At 43.2% G+C, this 20,024-nt stretch overlaps 1 protein-coding gene across 10 annotated transcripts in view; it reads left to right on the plus strand.

Moving 5' to 3' along the window:
* Positions 1 to 20,024, plus strand: part of PMS2 (PMS1 homolog 2, mismatch repair system component) — a 37,652-nt gene that overhangs the window by 4,246 nt on the left and 13,382 nt on the right. For 3 of the 10 annotated variants that reach the window (XM_077996161.1, XM_077996162.1, XM_077996163.1), the window contains exons 3-12: positions 1,059 to 1,145; positions 1,324 to 1,426; positions 2,532 to 2,715; positions 4,165 to 4,289; positions 6,185 to 6,352; positions 8,025 to 8,122; positions 10,582 to 10,681; positions 14,123 to 14,207; positions 16,506 to 16,661; positions 18,808 to 19,669. In XM_077996161.1, the coding sequence (XP_077852287.1) occupies positions 6,197 to 6,352; positions 8,025 to 8,122; positions 10,582 to 10,681; positions 14,123 to 14,207; positions 16,506 to 16,661; positions 18,808 to 19,669 (1,457 nt within the window). In that variant the 5' untranslated portion in view covers positions 1,059 to 1,145; positions 1,324 to 1,426; positions 2,532 to 2,715; positions 4,165 to 4,289; positions 6,185 to 6,196. The remainder of the gene's footprint in view (positions 1 to 1,058; positions 1,146 to 1,323; positions 1,427 to 2,531; positions 2,716 to 4,164; positions 4,290 to 6,184; positions 6,353 to 8,024; positions 8,123 to 10,581; positions 10,682 to 14,122; positions 14,208 to 16,505; positions 16,662 to 18,807; positions 19,670 to 20,024) is intronic. The other 7 variants (XR_013415022.1, XM_028845124.2, XM_015133250.3 and 4 more) reach the window with 3 other exon arrangements.

The raw sequence follows: 20,024 nt of genomic DNA on the forward strand, positions 1-20,024 counted from the left end.
AACCCTGTCTCTACTAAAAATACAAAAATTAGCCAGATGTGGTGGTGCATGGCTGTAATCTCAGCTCCTCAGGAGGCTGAGGGAGGAGAATTGCTTGAACCTGAGAGGTGGAGGTTGCAGTGAGCCAAGATCATGCCACCGTACTCCAGCCTGGGTGATGAGCAAAACTCCATCTCAAAAAAAAAAAAAAAAGACAAGGAAAAAGAAAATAATAAAATAAAAAAACATAAAAAGTTAATCTGCAGAATAACTTTATGAGATAGAACTTATTATCTCCATTTTACAGATGAGGAAATTAAGGGACAGCAAATTTCCTTCTTTTGAGATTATAAAGCTAATAAAATAGGATCCAGGAAGTCTGATTCCAGAACCCATTCTCTCTTTTTTTTTTTGGAGGTGGAGTTTTGCTCTTGTTGCCCAGGCTGTAGTGCAATGGCACGATCTCGGCTCACTGCAACCTCTGCCTCCTGGGTTCAAGCGATTCTCCTGCCTCAGCTTCCCGAGTAGCTGGGATTATAGGCATGCACCACCAAGCCTGGCTAATTTTGTATTTTTAGTAGAGACAGAATTTCTCCATGTTGGTCAGGCTGGTCTCCAACTCCTGACCTCAGGTGATCTGCTCGCTTTGGCCTCCCAAAGTGCTGGGATTACAGGCATGATCCACTGTGCCCAGCCCCTGTTCTCTTTACTGGGTATGTTAAAATTATTTCTTTCAAAAGAAAAGGCTGGTCAAAGTGCAACGGTTTTACAACTAATTGATCACAACCAGTTATAGATTTTTTTTTTGTTCCTTTTCCACTCCAACTGCTTCACTTGACTAGCCTAGGGGAAAAAAAAAAAAAAAGAGGAAAGAAAGAAAAAGCTAAACTATTTAGTCTAGGCTAGTAAATAACCAGAAAGGACTTTATAAAAATGAAATACACAAAACGATACTAGTACATGTAACTAAAGGTATTGTTATGACTCTTAAATTTGCATATGTTATAAATAATGTCAATGTAAAAACTTATAGCATGGGTCCATTTTTAATAAATATGTAAATATTTTAAACTTTCTAGATCTAAAGCTTAAGGACTATGGAGTGGATCTCATTGAAGTTTCAGACAATGGATGTGGGGTAGAAGAAGAAAACTTCGAAGGCTTAAGTAAGTTGACTTTTTCTGATCCTATTATAAAATAATTGGGCCACATGTCCCAGCATTGTGAGTAACACTGTCTTGGGAAACGCAAAAGCAGTTTTTTAAAGCCAGTTACTAGATACCATGTATATTTGTTGTTATAGCACTTGAGATATCTTAATCCTTACTTTACACTGTCTTTCAGCTCTGAAACATCACACATCTAAGATTCAAGAGTTTGCTGACCTAACTCAGGTTGAAACTTTTGGCTTTCGGGGGGAAGCTCTGAGCTCACTTTGTGCACTGAGGTGATACAATATTTTTATCCATTCACTTGACCCCTTAGAAAAACCTCTCTGAAAATTAATTGGAATCATTATTCTTTACAATTTTCTATCTCAACATCTCAACTTCTAGCTTCTGAATTCTGTTTTGTCTCGCTGCCAATCTAAGTCATAGTACTTCTGAAATGTGAGCAATAAATAAATGAAATGAAGCAAATAGTATTGTTTAAAAAAATGGTTACCCTTATTAAAACAGTAACTTCTCAATTTTAACATAACATATAGATAATAAATGATAGTTACCATTGGTTTTCATTATCAGTTTTTAGGGAAACATTTAACCAAAGCACTATTTAATTATACCACAGATACTAAATTTTCATAATTATATACAAATATATATATGTATGTGTATATATGTGTGTGTGTGTATATATATGTGTGTATATATATATATATATATATGTTTTTTTTAGAAAGAGTTTTGCTCTGTCACCCAGGCTGGAGTGCAGTGGCACAGTCTCGGCTCACTGCAATCTCTGCCTTCCAGGATCAAGTGATTCTCGTGCCTGAGCCTCCTGAGGAGCTGGTACTATAGGCATGCACCACCACTCCTGGCTAATTTTTGTATTTTTAGTAGAGATGGGGTTTTGCCATGTTGCCCAGGCTGGTCTCGAACTCCTGGCCTCAAGTGATCTGCCCGCCTCGGCCTCCCAAAGTGCTGGAATAACAGGCATGAGCCACTGCACTCTGCCCTACATATACATTTTAATTATAATGTATTTTAGATTCTTTTAAAAAAATTTGTTCGAAGAGTAATAAAACAAATCTCTATTTGTGAATAAATGAATCTTGAGATCATTGACGGTTTTGCAGTTCAAGCTGAAAAACAAAATCAAAGCTCTTATCAAAACAAAGCATGTTTAGTGCTCTCTGTCTCACTGTCTTTTAGATGCCAAACCTTAGATTTTATGATGACTCCTCAACCGTTTAGATCTTGATGATCTCAAAGGGATCATCAGCTTTTTTTAGGAAAGTTTTGAGGGAAAAGCAAGCAAAGGAAAGAGTAGTCAGTGCCCAACATCATGGGCCTCTCACTGAACACACCATGCCTGGTATTCTCTCACAGCGACGTCACCATTTCCACCTGCCACGCATCGGCGAAGGTTGGGACTCGACTGGTGTTTGATCACAATGGAAAAATCATCCAGAAAGCCCCCTACCCCCGCCCCAGAGGGACCACAGTCAGCGTCCAGCAGTTATTTTCTACACTACCTGTGCGCCATAAGGAATTTCAAAGGAATATTAAGAAGGTACAGCAAATTAATCCTGGTTTTCAAGAGTATTGGTTAATGCACGTGAGCAAAAGATTTACTAAAGATGTTTATTCTGCTGTTGATTCTCTTCCCGTAATTTACTGAGACATGATTTATTTGCATTTCTCATTAAAGACTTAACATTAAAGACTTTAGGATGATGTACTTTTTTCTTTTCATCACATAGTGTTTATTAGGCCTGGGCAACATAGTGAGACCCTGTCTCTATGAAAAATTAAAAAAAAAAAATTGACTGGGCATGGTGGCATGCACCTGTAGTATCTAGCTACTTGGGAGGCTGAAGTGGGAGGATTACTTGAGCCCAGGAACTCAAGGCTGCAGTGAGCTATGACTGCACCCCTGCACTTCAGACTGGGAGACAGAGTAAGACCTTGTCTGGAAAAATATATATACGTATATATTTATTTTTTATTTTTATCTTTTTTTGAGATGGAGTATCACGTTGGTGCCCTGGCTGGAGTACCGTGGCCAATCTCGGTTCATTACAACCTCGACCTCCCGAGTTCAAGCAATTCTCCTGCCTCAGCCTTCTGAGTAGCTGGGATTACAGGCGTGTGCCACCACGCCTGGCTAATTTTTGTATTTTTAGTAGAGACGGAGTTTCACCGTGTCGGCCAGACTGGTCTGGAATTCCTGACCTCAGGTAATCCACCCACCTCGGCTTCTCAAAGTGCTGGGATTACAGGCGTGAGCCACCAGGCCTGGCCTTATGTACTTACATTTTAATAAGAATATTTCTTGGCCAGGCGCCGTGGCTCATGCCTGTAATCCCAGCACTTTGGGAGGCTGAGGCGGGCAGATCACGAGGTCAAGAGATCGAAACCATCCTGGCCAAAGTGGTGAAACCCTGTCTCTACTAAAAATACAAAAATTAGCCGGGCCTGGTGGCGTGCGTCTGTAGTTCTAGCTCCTGGGAAGGCTGAGGCAGGAGAACCACTTGAATCTGGGAGGTAGAGGTTGCAATGAGCTGAGATCACGCCATTGCACTCCAGCCTGAGCACAGAGCCAGAGTCCGTCTCAAAAAAAAAAAAAAAAGAATATTTCTCTTGGTTTTCTGAGAAACGAGTTATTGGAACCCTTATGAATTTGAATGCAAATGAAAACAGCTAAATGTTATATAATTGTTGTGTTTAAAAAGCAGATTATAAAACTGTCTGTATTACATGATCACAGTTTTATAAAAACAAAACAACAGGCCTAGATGTGTATAGTATAAAGGCTGGAAGAGTCAGCTTTCTCTGACTTTCATGTTCTCAGCGGTTATCCTTGGATGTGAGATCCCATGCAGTTTTTGCTGTCTTCTTTGTGCCTGTTTTGTATGTGTATTTTTTATAATCTAAAAAGTTATTTAAACATATGCAGCTAAAAACTTTTTTTTACCTGTAAAGCATTTGGTGTTAATTTTAATTTTTTTTTTTTTTTTAGATGGAGTCTTCTCACTCTGTCACCCAGGCTGGATTGCAGTGGTGTGATCTCGGCTCACTGCAACCTCCGCCTCCTGGGTTCAAGTGATTCTCCTGCCTCAGCCTCCCGAGTAGCTGGGATTATAGGTGTGTGCCACCACGCCCAGCTAATTTTTGTGTTTTTAGTAGAGATGGGGTTTCACCATGTTGGCCAGGCTGGTCTTGCACCCCTGACCTCAAGTGATCTGCCTGCCTCAGCCTCCCAAAATGTTGGGATTATAGGCCACTGCACTCAGCTGCTAATTTTAACTTTATTACATTTTTTCAAAATTGAAATTTTTTAAAATAGAGAAAACTTACTCTTTTTTTGTATTTTATGGTAAAAAAGTTAGTGCCTTAGCAAAATACAGGAATGTAGAACTTACGTTTGTTAAAGATAACCATTACTTACAGTTTGTATATCTTTTCAGACTCCTTTTAATTTCATGTGTTTGTAACTGTTGGAATAATTTTCAAGATACATTCATAAGTTAATATAATGAAAGCAAGTAATACAGAATGTACAGCATGCAAGTAATACAGAATTGTATGTGGTTGAAAGTTTTTTTTGCTTTTTTTTTTTTTTTAAATTGAGACAGGGTCTTGCTCTCTCACCCAGGCTAGAATGTAGTGGCACAATCTCAGCTTACTGCAGCCTTGATCTCCCAGGCTTAATGGATCCTCCCACTTTAGCCTCCCAAGTAGCTGGGACTCCAGGCCCGTGCTACCATGCCTAGCTAATTTTTGTATTTTTTGTAGAGATGGGTCCATCTGTGTTGCCCAGGCAGGTCTCAAACTCATGGGCTGAAGCGATCCTCCCGCCTCAGCCTCCCAAAGTGCTGGGATTACAGCTGTGAACCATCATGCCTGGCCGTATAACTGACTCTTTTTTTTTTTTTTTTTTTTTTTTTTGAGACGGAGTCTCGCTCTGTCGCCCAGGCTGGAATGCAGTGGCCGGATCTCAGCTCACTGCAAGCTCCGCCTCCCGGGTTTATGGCATTCTCCTGCCTCAGCCTCCCGAGTAACTGGGACTACAGGCGCCCGCCACCTTGCCCGGCTAGTTTTTTGTATTTTTTAGTAGAGACGGGGTTTCACCGGGTTAGCCAGGATGGTCTCGATCTCCTGACCTCGTGATCCGCCCATCTCGGCCTCCCAAAGTGCTGGGATTACAGGCTTGAGCCACCGCGCCCGGCCATAACTGACTCTTTACTTAGCATATTGTGATTGTCTTCTTTAGTCGGTGTGCACTGCCTTATGCTTTGTCATTCTGCTGCAGTATGGCTATACCATAATTAATTAACTAACTCCTTGATGATGCTTGCTTAGGTCATTTCTGTTTTTTCATAGAGATTGTTTCAGTGAACATTTTTGTGTATCTCTTTGCATATCAAAATGCTTGTGCCAGTCTTTCTATTATACAAAGATACATTTTAAAAGGAGAGATTATAAAATCAAACACAATGTACGTTTCAGTTTTTAAATTTTCATTTTTAGAGATAGGACCTCTCTCTGTCAGCCAGGCTGGAGTGCAGTGGTGCAATCATGGCTCACGGCAGCCTCGAACTCCTGGGCTCAAGTGATCCTCCCACCTCAGCCTCCTGAGTAACTGTGACTACAGGCGCATGCCACGACGCCCGGCTAATTTTTTTTTTTTAATTCTTTGTAGAGACAGGGTCTTGCTGTGTTGCCCAGGCTGGTCCTGAACTCCTGGTCTCAAGTGATCCTCCTGCCCTCAGCCTCCTGAGCAGCCGGGATTGCAGGCTGTACTTTTACCAGGACACATGGCACATTGGGAAGTGAGAGGACTGTGACCAGGAGCCAAAAGCTCTGCGTTTCTTCTGTAGAATATAGGAAGATACCTCTTTACAGCTCATTCTGTCAACAGTGCTTCCCTTGATTTGTGCGATGATGTGAGAACCTTGCATTGGATGTTATAACTTGAGCTGTGTAATTCCTATAATATTAAAGTAACGTAGAATATTGTGTTTGTGTTTTTTAAACAGGAATATGCCAAAATGGTCCAGGTCTTACAGGCCTACTGTATCATTTCAGCAGGCATCCGTGTAAGTTGCACCAATCAGCTTGGACAAGGAAAACGACAGCCTGTGGTGTGCACAGGTGGAAGCCCCAGCATAAAGGAAAATATCGGCTCTGTGTTTGGACAGAAGCAGGTAGTGTTGGCTGGTTACTTCAACGCCTCTTATTGCTCTAGATATTATGGCAGGTTTCCATTGTCTCTTCCAGTAGAATGGAGAATAAAATCTAAGAATTTATTTTTTTTTTTTTGAGACAGAGTCTCGCCCTGTCACCCAGGCTGGAGTGCAGTGGTGCTCTCTGGGCTCACTGCAACCTCCGCCTCCCAGGGTCAAGCAATTCTCCTGCCTCAGCCTCCCGAGTAGCTGGGATTACAGGCGCGTGACACCACGCCCAGCTAATTTTTTGTATCTTTAGTAGAGACGGGGTTTCACCATGTTGGCCAGGCTGGTCTTGAACTCCTGACCTCATGATCCACCTGCCTCGGCCTCCCAAAGTATTGGGATTACAGGTGTGAGCCACTGCGCCCGTCGATTTTTTTTTTTTTTTTTTTTTGAGATGGAGTCTTGCTCTATCACGCAGGTTGGAATGCAGTGGCGTGATCTCGGCTCACTGCAACCTCTGCCTCCTGGGTTCAAGCAATTCTCCTGCCTCAGCCTCCTGAGTAGCTGGGAGTACAGGCACGTGCCATCAGGCCCAGCTAATTTTTTGTATTTTTAGTAGAGACGTGGTTTCATCTTGTTGGCCAGACTGGTCTCGAACTCCTGACCTCCAGTGATCAGCTTGCCTCAGCCTCCCAAAGTGCTAGGATTACAGACGTGAGCCACTGCGCCCATACTAAGAATCGATCTTTAAAGCGCCTACCAGCGCAGTGGCTCACGTCTGTAATCCCAGCACTTTGGGAGGCCAGGGTGGGCAGATGATGAGGTCAGGAGTTTGAGACCAGCCTGGCCAATATGGTGAAACCCTGTCTCTACTAAAAATACAAAAATTATCTGGGCATGGTGGCGGGTGCCTGTAGTCCCAGCTACTCGGGAGGCTGAGGCAGGAGAATTGCTGGAACCCAGGAGATGGAGGTTGCAGTGAGCTGAGATTGCACCACTGCACTGCAGCCTGAGCCACAAAGCGAGACACCGTCTTAAAAAAAAAAAAAGTACCTATCACAAAATTAATGTTTAAGAGCTGAATGTGTTCCATTTTATTCTTCCAGAGACACTCATATACTGCATCCTTTCACTGTCTCTCTGAAAAAAATGTAAGTTATTGTGGGCAGTGTGTGGGTTATGAATAAGTAGCCACTTGTTTCGTCTTTCTTGTATCATAAAATCAAAAGTGTTGTCCCGATGGCTCACACATGTAATCCCAGCACTTCAGGAGAAGAAATGGTTGGGATTATGTGTTTGAACCGCCCGGCCAACAATTCTGAGGTGGGAGAATCGCTTGAGCCCAGGAATTTAAGACCAGCCTGGATAACACGGCAAGATCCCATCTCTACAAAAAAATAAAAAAATTAGCCAGGTGTGGTGATGTGCACATGTAGTCCCAGCTGCTCACTCGGGCGGCTAGGCAGGAGAATGGCTTGAACCCACGAGTTTGACGCTGCAGTGAGGTAGGACTGAACCATTGCACTCCAGCCTGAGCAATAGAGGGAGAGACCCTGTCTCAAAAACCAAAACAAAAAAAAAGATTCTTTTAATGTTTTTGTGCTTGTAGTGCGGATAGCTTGACTAAGAAAGAAAACAGATAAGTCCACTCTGTCTTTATTAGGAAGTAACTGTAGTAACTGTGAATTTTTTTTTTTTTTTTTAGGTGCAAAGCCTCATTCCTTTTGTTCAGGTGCCCCCTAGTGACTCCGTGTGTGAAGAGTATGGTCTGAGCTGTTCGGATGCTCTGCATAATCTTTTTTAGTAAGTATTGCTGGCAAGAGAACTACAAGTGAACATTTTATCCTGAGAGGTTTTTTTTTTTTTTTTTTTAAGATAGTGATTTTAGGGCTAATAGTTTCATGGATTTTTTTTTTCTTTTTTTTTAGAGACAGAGTCTCACTCTGTTGCCCAGGCTGGAGTGTGATGGCGCTGTCTCGGCTCACTGCAACCTCTGCCTCCTGAGTTCAAGCAATTCTCCCGCCTCAGCCTCCTGAGTAGCTGGGACTACAGCGTGCACCACCACGCCTGGCTAATTTTGTATTTTCAGTAGAGACGAGGTTTCACCATGTTGACCAGGCTGGTCTCAAACTCCTGACCTCAGATGATCCGCCCACCTTGGCATCCCAAAGTGCTGGGATTACAGGCATGAGCCACCACGCCTGGCTAGGGATAATAGTCTTTTATGTCCTTTATAAAACTGTGAGCAGTGCTATTGCTAAGAAGGATGATTTATACAAGGGACTCAGTTACTTAATTCAAACCATGTTCCCAGTAACTGGTACATTTCAGGTGGTTTTCTGTTGAGTTAGTCTTCTTTAAGGCTCTGGTTAGTTAGACTAACTTTTAAATTATTGTATCATTTTAAATGATTTTAACTTTTTTGGTATCTGATGAAGGCAGTTCAGTGTCATTAGTTTTAGTGTAAGAAAATAGACACTTCCTGGCCAGGCGCGGTGGCTCACGCCTGTAATCCCAGCACTTTGGGAGGCTGAAGTGGGCGGATCATAAGGTCAGGAGATCGAGACCTTCCTGGCTAACATGGTGAAACCCCGTCTCTACTAAAAATACAAAAAATTAGCTGAGTGTCGTGGCGGGCGCCTGTAGTCCCAGCTACTCGGGAGGCTGAGGCAGGAGAATGGCATGAACCCGGGAGGCAGAGCTTGCTGTGAGCCAAGATCTTGCCACTGCACTCCAGCCTGAGCGACAGAGGGAGACTCAGTCTCAAAAAAAAAAAAGAAGAAGAAAATAGACACTTCCATAAATGGGATTGGTCCTGTAAAGATCTCTCTGTCTTTCTCCCTCTGTCTCTCTCTCTCTATATATATAATATATATAAAATATATATTTATAAAATATATATAATATATACTATATGTTATATATATTATATATTGTGTATAATATATAGTATACAACATACTATATATTGTATATAATATATATTATATATTGTATATTGTATATTATATATATATGTTGGGGGTTTTTTTTTTTGAGATGGAGTCTCGCTCTGTTGCCTAGGCTGGAGGTCAGTGCCGTGATCTTGGCTCACTGCAACCTCTGCCTCCCGGGTGCAAGCGATACTCCTGCCTCAGCCTCCTGAGAAGCTGGGGCTACCAGGCCTGGCTGATTTTTTGTATTTTTAGTGGAGACGGGGTTTTACCTTGTTGCTCAGGCTGGTCTTGAACTCCTGACCTCAGGTGATCCGCCCCCCCTTGGCCTCTCAAGGCTCTGGGATTTCAGGCATGAGCCACCGCACCGAGCCTAAGATCTGTATTTCTTTTTGTTTGGTTTTTTGCGTTTAGATCTATATTTCTTATTCCTCGTCCACTTGCTTTTGGCCTATGCCTGAGATTGTAAACACGGAGCTTCGTGTCTTCGTGTGAAGGTGGTGTTCTTCCGGAAACGCCGGTGTCCCCGGGGTGGGTCTCATGTGAAGCAAGCGCTTTACTAAGATGTGAGATACAAGCTTCCTAACCGGGAGATTGTGAAAGGGGAGGGAATGTGGGCAGAATCCTGAGCACAAGTGGTTAGACTTCATTGACAAACCAGGAGCGGCAGTACAGAGGTTCTGAGAATGCATGTGAAGCGAGACCCACTCCTCTTACGGAGGATTTATCAGGAAGGATAAGGAGAGCTGCAACACATCAGTGTTGGACCCACTGCATCGCCTGTGGTGCATTGCTTGACTGTAGGAGCTTCAGAGCATTCCAGAAGGTCTGGTTCTTTGATGACTCATCAAGATTTGGAGCACAGATACCCATGCACTGCAATAGTGATACTTATCAGCACGTCACCTGGGGTTTTGTTTTCATTTCACTTTAAGAATGTGCCATGTTGGCCGGGCGTGGTGGCTCATGCCTGTAATCCCAGCACTTTGGGAGGCCGAGGCGGGCGGATAACAAGGTCACAAGTTCAAAACCAGCCTGACCAACATGGTGAAACACCATCTCTACTAAATATACAAAAAAAGTCAGCCAGGCGTGGTGGTGCATGCCTGTAATCGCAGCTACTGGGGAGGCTGAGGCAGGAGAATCGCTTGAACCTGGGAGATGGAGGTTGCAGTGAGCCGAGATCGTGCCATTGCACTCCAGCCTGGGCAATAAGAGTGAAACTCCATCTCAAAAAAAAAAAAAAAAAAAAAAAGAATTTGCCATGTGATCGTATTTCTAATCCTTTTCACTCTGGAATCCTGTCCTCACCATATTAATGTTGAATAGCATCTCAGGTTTCATTTCACAATGCACGCATGGAGTTGGAAGGAGTTCAACAGACAGACAGTTTTTCTTTATCAACCGGCGGCCTTGTGACCCAGCAAAGGTATTTACAATTTTTTTGTATTAGTTTATTCTTTATGCCTTTGACTTTTAATGGATAACTTTTTTTCTGATAATAGGCAGTTTACATGGAACTCGGGACTTTGAGAAACATGGCTTTAACATTAACTAATTTTGGGCATTTACAGAATTCTACTGCAGATGGCCCCCAACTTAAGATATTTCAAGGCCGGGCGCGGTGGCTCAAGCCTGTAATCCCAGCACTTTGGGAGGCCGAGACGGGCGGATCACAAGGTCAGGAGATCGAGACCATCCTGGCTAACCCGGCGAAACCCCGTCTCTACTAAAAAATACAAAAAACTAGCCGGGCGAGGTGGCGGGCGCCTGTAGTCCCAGCTACTCCGGAGGCTGAGGCAGGAGAATGGCGTGAACCCGGGAGGCGGAGCTTGCAGTGAGCTGAAATCCGGCCACTGCACTCCAGCCTGGGTGACAGAGCGAGACTCCGTCTCAAAAAAAAAAAAAAAAAAAAAAGATATTTCAACTAAAAAAAAAAGATGTTTCAACTGAAGATTTTTCTGGCCGGGAACAGTGGCTCATGCCTGTAATCCCAGCACTTTGGAAGGCCAAGGCGGGTGGATTGCTTGAGGCCAGGAGTTCGAGACCAGCCTGGCCAACATGACAAAACCCCGTCTCTACTAAAATACAAAAGATAGCCAGGCCTGGTGCCGCATGCCTGTAATCTCAGCTACATGGGAGGCTGAGGCAGGAGGATTGCTTGAACATGGGAGATGGAGGTTGCAGTGAGCCGAGATTGTGCCACTGCACTGCAGCCTGGGTGACAGAGTGAGACTGTGTCTCAAAAAAAAATTCTTTTTCTTTTTTTTTTGAGGTGGAGTCTCACTCTGTCACTCTGGTGCGATCTTGGCTCACTGCAAGCTCCGCCTCCCGGGTTCACGCCATTCTCCTGCCTCAGTCTCCTGAGTAGCTGGGACCACAGGCGCCCACCACCTCGCCTGGCTAATTTTTCGTATTTTTAGTAGAGATGGGGTTTCACCATGTTAGCCAAGAAGGTCTCGATTTCCTGACCTTGTGATCCGCCCGCCTCGGCCTCCAAAAGTGCTGGGATTACAGGCATGAGCCACCGCGCCTAGCCAAAAAAAAAAAAATTTTTCTACTACTTTACCTTGTTGCAGAAGTTATTTTTGCAGTAGATACCATCCTTCAAGTACCTATGGAACCATTGTTTTTCGGTATAGTATTCAATAAATTACAGAAGATACTCAACATTTTATTATAAAATAGATATTGTGTTATTTTGCCTATAGACTAATGTAAGTATTCTGAGGCAAGGCTGAGATAGGACATTCAGTAGGTTAGGTTATCACAAAGGCATTTTTGACATACAATATTTTCAACTTATGGGTTTATCAGGACATAACCCTATCATAAGTCAAGGAGCGTATCTATCTGTGTACAGTTTTTTTGTTGTTGTTTTTTGGTTTTTTTTTGAGGCAGAGTCTCGCCCTGTCGCCCAGGCTGGAGTGCAGTGGCGCAATCTTGGCTCACTGCAACCTCCACCTCCTGGGTTCAAGCGATTCTGCTGCCTCAGACTCCCAGGTAGCTGGGATTACAGGCCTGCGCCACCACGCCTGGCTAATTTTTTGTATCTTTAGTAGAGACAGAATTTCACCATGTGGCTGGGATGGTCTTGAACTCCTGACCTCGTGATCCGCCCGCCTTGGTCCCCCAAAGTGCTGGGATTACAGGCATGAGCCACCGCGCCTGGCCTCTGTGTATAGTTGTTTAAATTGCATATATGTGAGTGTGTTTGTATGTGAATATGTACGTTATATACGTTGTGTGTACATATACATACATATATAAACACATATTAATCACCAGTATATTTATTATTGTAAAAACTAAAACTATTTGAAGAAACTAAACATTTTATAACATTCTGTGTCACCTTTCAGTATAAACTGATTACATGGTTTCTATATTTTCTACAGATTTCTATATTTTCTCTTCCTTTCTATTTTCCTAGGAAAATAAGGGTTCAGATTGCTTCTGCCTCAAATTTAAACAGATCATCTTGATATGATTACAGCACAACATTGTACCTCAGTAATATTTTTTGTTTCTCTTTTTCTCTTTTTATTTTTTTTGAGATGGAGTCTCGCTCTGTCGCCCAGGCCGGAGTGCAGTGACGTGATCTCGGCTCACTGCACCCTCCACCTCTCAGGTTCAAACAATTCTCCTGCCTCAGCCTCCCGAGTAGCTGGGATTACAGGTGCATGCTGCCATGCCCGGCTAATTTTTTGTATTTGAGTAAAGATGGGGTTTCGCTGTGTTGCCTGGGCTGGTCGAGAACTCCTGAGCTCAGGCAGTCCACCTGCCTTGGCCTCCCAAAGTGCTGGGATTACAGGCGTGAGCCACCACTCCCGGTCCCTGTATTTCAGTGATGCTTTAGAGTTTGCTTGTAATCTGCCAGATGTGGTTGATCTTCTAAATTTTTTAACCTGTAGTGTGATGGATTCATAATTATTAATTGTAACTATTAATAATTAATGTGATATTTTGGTTTATTTCTAATGACATTTTAATGCCATAAATACGTTTCTATGTATGTTGAATGTGTTTTATGAATATTTCAGCTGTGCCCGCATTTCATTAGAATTTCTCGTAGAGCAACTTTAGGTTGGAAAAATTCAGTTTTAGGGATCTATGATTAGTGAAATATCACTTCATGAGTTGTGAGGAAATTTTTGGTGATGGATATATTCATTATCTTGATTGTGGGGATAGTTTCACAGGTGTTTGTGTATATGTCAAAATTTGTGAAATTGCACACTTTAAATATGTATAGTTTATTCCATGTTAGTCATATCTCAGTAAAGCTATTAAAAAATGTATTCTTAGGCCAGGTGTAGTGGCTCACGCCTATAATCCTAGCACTTTGGGAGGCCGAGGCAGGCAGATCAGCTGAGGTCAGGAGTTCGAGACCAGCCTGGCCAACGTGGTGAAACCCCGTCTCTACTAAAAACACAAAAATTATCTGGTTGTGGTGGCGTGTGCCTGTAATCCCAGCTACTCTGGAGGCTGAGGCAGGATAATCACTTGAGCCCTGGAGGTGAAGGTTGCAGTGAGCCAAGATCGCGCCATTGCACTCCAGTCTGGGTAACAAGAGTGAGACCCCATCTCAAAAAAAAAAAAAAAAAGAAAAAAGAAATCCTGCCTGTAGTCCAAGCTACATGGCAGGCTGAGGCAGGAAGACGACTTGAGCCTGGGAGGTTGAGGCTGCAGTGAGCCATGATTGCTCCACTGCACTCCAGCCTGTGACAAGGCGAGACCTTGTCTCATTAAAACAAAAAAAATTCCCTTCTAAGAACATGCTGGTTGGTTAGAATAGTGTGTTGTTAGAATGTGGGGGGGCCGGGAACATTTGTCATATATTCTTTTCTCCTCCTTGTATTTTGTGCAGGTCTCCAGACTTGTAAACGAGGTCTACCACATGTATAATCGACATCAGTATCCATTTGTTGTTCTTAACATTTCTGTTGATTCAGGTAAGTTCCATTGGCATTTCAGTAGAACTAGTGACTAATGCCTCAAAGAATACAATGAAATTATATAGCTCTGTTCTGACCGGAATGAGATAACAATTTATAGTCATGTAAGTTTTTGGTTTTCTTTTTTTTTCTTTTTTGAGACGGGGTCTTGATCTGTCGCCCAGGCTGGAGTGCAGTGGCACAGTCTCGGCTCACTGCAAGCTCTGCCTCCCGGGTTCAAGCAATTCTCCTGCATCAGCCCCCCAAGTAGCTGGGACTACAGGTGTGTGCCACCACACCTGGTTAATTTTTTGTATTTTTAGTAGAGATGGGGTTTCATTGTGTTAGCCAGGATGGTCTCGATCTCCTGACCTTGTGATCTGCCTGTCTTGGCTTCCCAAAGTGCTGGGATTATAGGCATGAGCCACCATTCCTGACCCCGTAATTTTGTTTTTCTTAAACAGAGTTCCCGCTTTCTACTTGAGACTATGTTAATTGTATTATTAGGAAGATGTAATTTTTTTTAATGCCGACGAAGGGAGAAAGTAGACTAAATGTTCTTCCTAATTTCACAAATAATTCATTTCATATAGATTTTTTTTCTGATTGTTAAATTTTGGTTTATTGTCATTGAGTATTTTTTCTAGATACTTAGAAATACATATGTACATACCTTAAAAAATATCTTCTCTCCTCTTTTTCTTTCTTTCTCTCTCCCCTACTCCCATATTCTTTGGAATGAGAAAATAACTTTGTATACTGTGCTTTATCCTTAGATTTGAATGTTTTCTCTTCCATATTATTAAAACTTAATCAGAAATGTGATTTTAATAAGTGAATTATATTCCAATGCATGGTTATAGTTTGGTATTTTAATTTTTAAATTTTTCAAAATTTAAGTTGTTTTTAGTTTTTGGAAATTACAAATACTTTCCTTATAATTAAATCATTATCTGCATCTTTATTATTGTATTTTTTTTGAGACAGAGTCTTGCTGTGTCTCCCAGGCTGGAGTGCAGCGGTATAATCTCAGCTCACTGCAACCTCCACTTCCTGAGTTCAAGTGATTCTCCCACCTGCGCCTCCTGAGTAGCAGGGATTACAGGCGCCCGCCACCACGCCTGACTAATTTTTTTGTATTTTTAGTAGAGACGGGGTTTTGCCATGTTGGCCGGGCTGATCTTGAACTCCTTACCTTAACTTATCTATTCGCCTCAGCCTCCCAAAGTACTGGGATTACAGGGCATGAGCCACTGCGCTTAGCCTACACCTTTAATTATTCTTAAGATAAGTTGCTAGGAGTAGAATTACTGGGTCCGTGAATATGATCATTTTAAGGCTTTTTCTATATTGCATTCTAGATGTACCAATTTACACATCTACCTATAATGTATTAGGTATTATAATGGTTAAGCTAAATTCAGTAGGGGATTAAAATACCTTATTTTAGTTTGCATATTTAAAATTATTTTTATGTGTTTATTTGCTTTTCCTTTAACAATTCAGCTTTTCAAGCCCTTCTATATTGTGTCTATTCAAAAATTGTCTTTTGCTCATTTATTTGAGAGATGGAGTTTTGCTCTTGTCGCCAAGTCTGGGGTGCAATGGCACGATGTCGGCCCACTGCAACCTCTGCCTCCCGGGTTCAAGCGATTCTCCTGCTTCAGCTTCCCAAGTAGCTGGGACTACAGGCATGCGCCACAACGCCCAGCTAATTTTTGTATTTTTAGTAGAGATGGGATTTCACCATCTTGACCAGGATGGTCTCAAACTCCTGACCTCGTGATCCACCCGCCTCGGCCTCCCAAAGTTCTGGGATTGCAGGCATGAGCCACTGTGGCCAGCATGAGAAATGATTTCATAATTTATGAATATTAACCTGGACACTGTATTTTTTTCATAGTACTTGTGATAAATACAAGTGAATGAAATAATAGATGGGGAAATTTCTATTGTTAAAAGTGAATTTGGCTGGGCACAGTGGCTGATGCCTGTAATCCCAGAACCTTGGGAGGCCAAACTGGGTGGATCACTTGAGGTCAGGAGTTCGAGACCAGCCTGGCCAAAATGGTGAAACCCCGTCTCTACTAAAAATACAAAAATTAACCAGTGTGGTGGCACTCACCTGTAATCCCAGCTACTTCAGAGGCTGAGGCCGGGAGAATCACGTGAACCCAGGAGGCAGAGGTTGCAGTGAGCTGAGATCGCGCCACTGCACTCCAGCCTAGGCGACAGAGTGAGATCCTGTCTGAAAATAATAATTAATAAATAAAAGTGAATTTAAACATAATAAGTGTGTTTTCTTTTTTTCTTTAGAATGTGTTGATATCAATGTTACTCCAGATAAAAGGCAAATTTTACTACAAGAGGAAAAGCTTTTGTTGGCAGTTTTAAAGACCTCTTTGATAGGAATGTTTGATAGTGATGTCAACAAGCTGAATGTCAGTCAGCAGCCACTGCTGGATATTGAAGGTAAGAAAAATACTGTGTACAAACAGCTTCTAAAGCTTTCAGCTAATGTGTTTCCTTATTTTTTCCAAGGTAAGCTTTTTTTTTTGACATGAAACAAAGTCTCTTATACTATCATTTTTAATTTTTTTTTGAGACAGGGACTTGCTGTGTCACCCAGGCTGGACTGCAGTGGCGCCATCGTAGCTCACTGCAGCTTCAGACTCCTGGGCTGAAGCCATCTTCCTGCCTCAGCCTCCCAAGTAGCTGCCTCCAAGTACCTCTAGTTTTTTGTAAATTGTAAATGGATGATGTAATATAAGATATATGATTGGAAGAAGTCTACAGTGACTGCATTTTTAACTCCCTTGTCATGCTTGTTTTTTTGAGATGGAGTTTCGCTCTTGTTGCTCAGGCTGGAGTGCAATGACGTGATCTCAGCTCACTGCAACCTTGAAGCCTCCTGGGTTCAAGAGATTCTCCTACCTCAGCCTCCCGAGTAGCTGTGATTACAGGCGCCTGCCACCACACCTGGCTAATGTTTGTATTTTCATTAGAGATGGGGTTTCTCCATGTTGCCCAGGCTGGTCTCGAGCTCTTGAGCTCAAGCGATCCTCTAGCCTTGGCCTCTGAAAATGCTGGGATTTCCTGACTTCTAACAGAATTTAGGCCGGGCGTGGTGGCTCACGCCTGTAATCCCAGTACTTTGGGAAGCCGAGGTGCGCAGATCACGAGGTCAGGAGATCGAGACCATCCTGGCTAACATGATGAAACCCTGTCTCTACTAAAAATACAAAAAATTAGCCCGGCGTGGTGGCGGGCACCTGCAGTCCCAGCTATTTGGGAGGCTGAGGCAGGAGAATGGCGTGAACTCGGGAGGCAGAGCTTGCAGTGAGCTGAGATCCTGCCAACGCACTCCAGCCTGGGCGACAGAGCGAGACTCTGTCTCAAAACAAACAAACTAACAAACAAACTGTAACAGTATAATCTGTTTTTAATTTGAGGTTATTCAGTCTGTCCTTCTCTGTGATTTGTTGCTTTCTCTCATTATTTCGTTTGTGAGATTCACCCAAGTCATGTGGCAAAATTCATTTATTCATTCGCTGTACAGTGTTCCATTATAGTCAGATACCGTAATTTGTGAATATTGGAATTGTTTCCAGTTTGGGGCTATAATGAAGAATGCTGTCATGAACATCCTTATCCATGTCTTTTGACGAACATGCATAGGTAGTTCTTTTTTTTTTGCGAGGGAGTCTCACTCTGTCACCCAGGCTGGAGTGCAGTGGAGTGATCTTGGCTCACTGCAGCCCCCGCCTTCCAGGTTCAAGTGATTCTCCTGCCTCATTCTCATCCTCCGTAGTAGCTGGGATTATAAGTTTGTTCCACTGTGCCCTGCTAATTTTTTTTTGTATTTTTAGTAGAGACGAGGTTTCATCATGTTGGCCAGGCTGGTCTTGAACTCCTGACCTCAAAGGGCGAGGATTACAGGCGTGAGCCACTGTGCCCAGCCAATAGGCACTTCTGATAGGAGTACTATGCTGGGTTGCAGGTGTGCATCCATTCAGATTTAGGAGGTATTCCCAGAGAGCTTTTCAAAGCAGCTGTACCAGGTTCATTCCTACCAGAGGTATTCAGTCATTCCACTCCATCCTGATCTTTGTGAGAATTTGTTGTTTTTAAATTTTGCCCATTCTGGTGAGTATATGGCCACATCGTATTGTGTTGGTTTTTTTTGAGACAGAGTCTCGCTCTGTCACCCAGGCTGGAGAGCAGTGGCGACATCTTGCTCATTGCAACCTCTGCCTCCCGGGCTAAAGGGATTCTCGTGCCTCAGCTTCCCAGGTAGCTGGGATTACAGATGTGCCCCACCTCACCCGGCTAATTTTTGTATTTTTAGTAGAAACAGGGTTTCGCCATGTTGTCCAGACTGGTCTTGAACTCCTAGCCTCATGTGATCCACCTACCTTGGCCTCCCAAAGTGCTGGGATAACAGGCGTGAGCCACCACACCTGGCCCATATTATAGTTTTATTTTGAACATTGAACCGTGTTCATCTGTGTAATTAGCATGTGGATCTCCTCTTTTGTGAAGTATCTGTTCACATAAGCACGTCCTCTCACCATTTTGGGATAGTCCCTGACCCTCTTCTCCGTTCACGTTTGCTTAGGTAACTTAGTAAAAATGCATGCAGCGGATTTGGAGAAGCCCTTGGTAGAAAAGCAGGATCATTCCCCTTCATTAAGGACTCGAGAAGAAAAAAGGGACGTGTCCATTTCCAGACTGCGAGAGGCCTTTTCTCTTCGTCACACAACGGAGAACAAGCCTCACAGCCCAAAGACTCCAGAAGCAAGAAGGAGCCCTCCAGGACAGAAAAGGGGTACGCCATCTTCTAGCACTTCAGATGCCGTCTCTGACAGAGGCTTCCTGAGACCTCAGAAAGAGGCAACGAGTTCCGGTCAGGGACCCAGGGACCCTACGGACGGAGCGGAGGTGGAGAAGGACTCGGGGCACGGCAGCACTTCCGTGGATTCTGAGGGGTTCAGCATCCCAGACACGGGCAGTCACTGCAGCAGCGAGTGTGTGGCCAGCTCCCCAGAGGACAGGGGCTCACAGGAACACGCGGACTCTCAAGAGAAAGCGCCTGAAACTGACGACTCTTTTTCAGATGCGAACTGCCATCCAAACCAGGAAGACACAGCGTGTAAATTTCGAGTTTCGCCTCAGCCAACTAATCTCGCATCCCCAAACACAAAGCGTTTTAAAAAAGAAGAAATTCTTTCCAATTCTGACATTCGTCAAAAGTTAGTAAATACTCAGAACGTGTCAGCCTCTCAGGTTGATGTAGCTGTTAAAATTAATAAGAAGGTTGTAGCCCTGGACTTTTCTATGAGTTCTTTAGCTAAACGAATAAAGCAGTTACATCGTGAAACACAGCAAAGTGAAGGTGAACAGAATTATAGGAAGTTTAGGGCAAAGATTTGCCCTGGAGAAAATCAAGCAGCTGAAGATGAACTAAGGAAAGAGATAAGGTAACGTTTTAATTTTTTACTTTTTTACTTTTATTTAAATTTTTGTTTATTTTTTTTTTTTTGAGACAGAGTCTCGCTCTGTCGCCCAGGCTGGAGTGCAGTGGTGCGATCTTGGCTCAATGCAGCCTCCACCTCCCGGGTTCAAGTGATTCTCCTGCCTCAGCCTCCTGAGTAGCTGGGATTACAAGTGCGCACCACCATGCCTGGCTAATTTTTGTATTTTTGGTGAAAACAGGGTTTCACCATGTTGGCCAGGCTGGTCTCGAACTCCTGACTTCAGGTGATCCACCCACTTCGGCCTCTGAAAGTTCTAGGATTACGGGCGTGAGCCACCGCACCCGGCCAGGTAAAGTTT

This window comes from Macaca mulatta, chromosome 3 (genome assembly GCF_049350105.2).
Source record: "Macaca mulatta isolate MMU2019108-1 chromosome 3, T2T-MMU8v2.0, whole genome shotgun sequence".
NCBI classification, from domain to species: domain Eukaryota; kingdom Metazoa; phylum Chordata; class Mammalia; order Primates; family Cercopithecidae; genus Macaca; species Macaca mulatta.